This window comes from Plectropomus leopardus, unplaced genomic scaffold (assembly GCF_008729295.1).
Source record: "Plectropomus leopardus isolate mb unplaced genomic scaffold, YSFRI_Pleo_2.0 unplaced_scaffold90982, whole genome shotgun sequence".
Taxonomy (NCBI): Eukaryota; Metazoa; Chordata; class Actinopteri; order Perciformes; family Serranidae; genus Plectropomus; species Plectropomus leopardus.
Genome location: NW_024700319.1, coordinates 1 through 577, shown reverse-complemented (window position 1 = coordinate 577; position 577 = coordinate 1). Strand labels below are relative to the sequence as shown.

General features: G+C 57.5%; 1 gene segment (V, D, J or C); it reads right to left on the bottom strand.

The window, feature by feature from the left end:
• Positions 1 to 6: 6 nt before the first annotated feature.
• LOC121940607 lies at positions 7 to 515 on the bottom strand (the record flags this gene model as incomplete). The annotated part of the segment is given in 1 exon segment: positions 7 to 515. A coding segment is annotated over 1 exon segment (414 nt), but the record flags the coding sequence as incomplete, so codon positions are not given.
• Positions 516 to 577: the final 62 nt, after the last annotated feature.

Below are 577 nucleotides of genomic sequence, written 5' to 3'. Positions count from 1 at the left end.
TGAAACCTGCAGAAACATGTGAACAGAGGAGATCTGTAGCTTCATCCAGACGTCTATCAAAGAAGCAGCATCATTTCCAGACAGGAAGTGTTGCTGAAGCTCTACTCTGAGCAGCGGGCAGGGTCCAGGCTTTGAGTGACGGGGCTCTGTCCACTCAGACTGGCCTCGCAGCTCACTGAGCCCGCCTTCCTCCACTGGTCTGCAGAGAGGCTCAGGGTGCTGCTCCAGCTGTAGTGGCCGTCACTCCCCTGGACCCCCAGGCTGTGTGACGCCCCTGAGGAGCTGCTGCTGCCCCCCACCTTCCAGCCCAGCCTCCAGGTTGAGGGGAAGCCCCCGCTGGCCGCACACACCACTGTGGCACTGCCCTGCCGCAGCTCCTCTTTGGAGGGGGGGAGGACGATGCTGGTGGGCCGCATCACCCCCACTGGAGGAGAGAGAGAGAGAGGGGGGAGGAGAGGGGGGAGAGAAGACAGAGGAATGAGAGTGAAGGCTTGGTAATAAAGAAAAATCACATCCTGCTAATTTCTTTTATTTGATCAAATCAAACAGAATAACTTGTGCTGCTGCTGCGCTCATA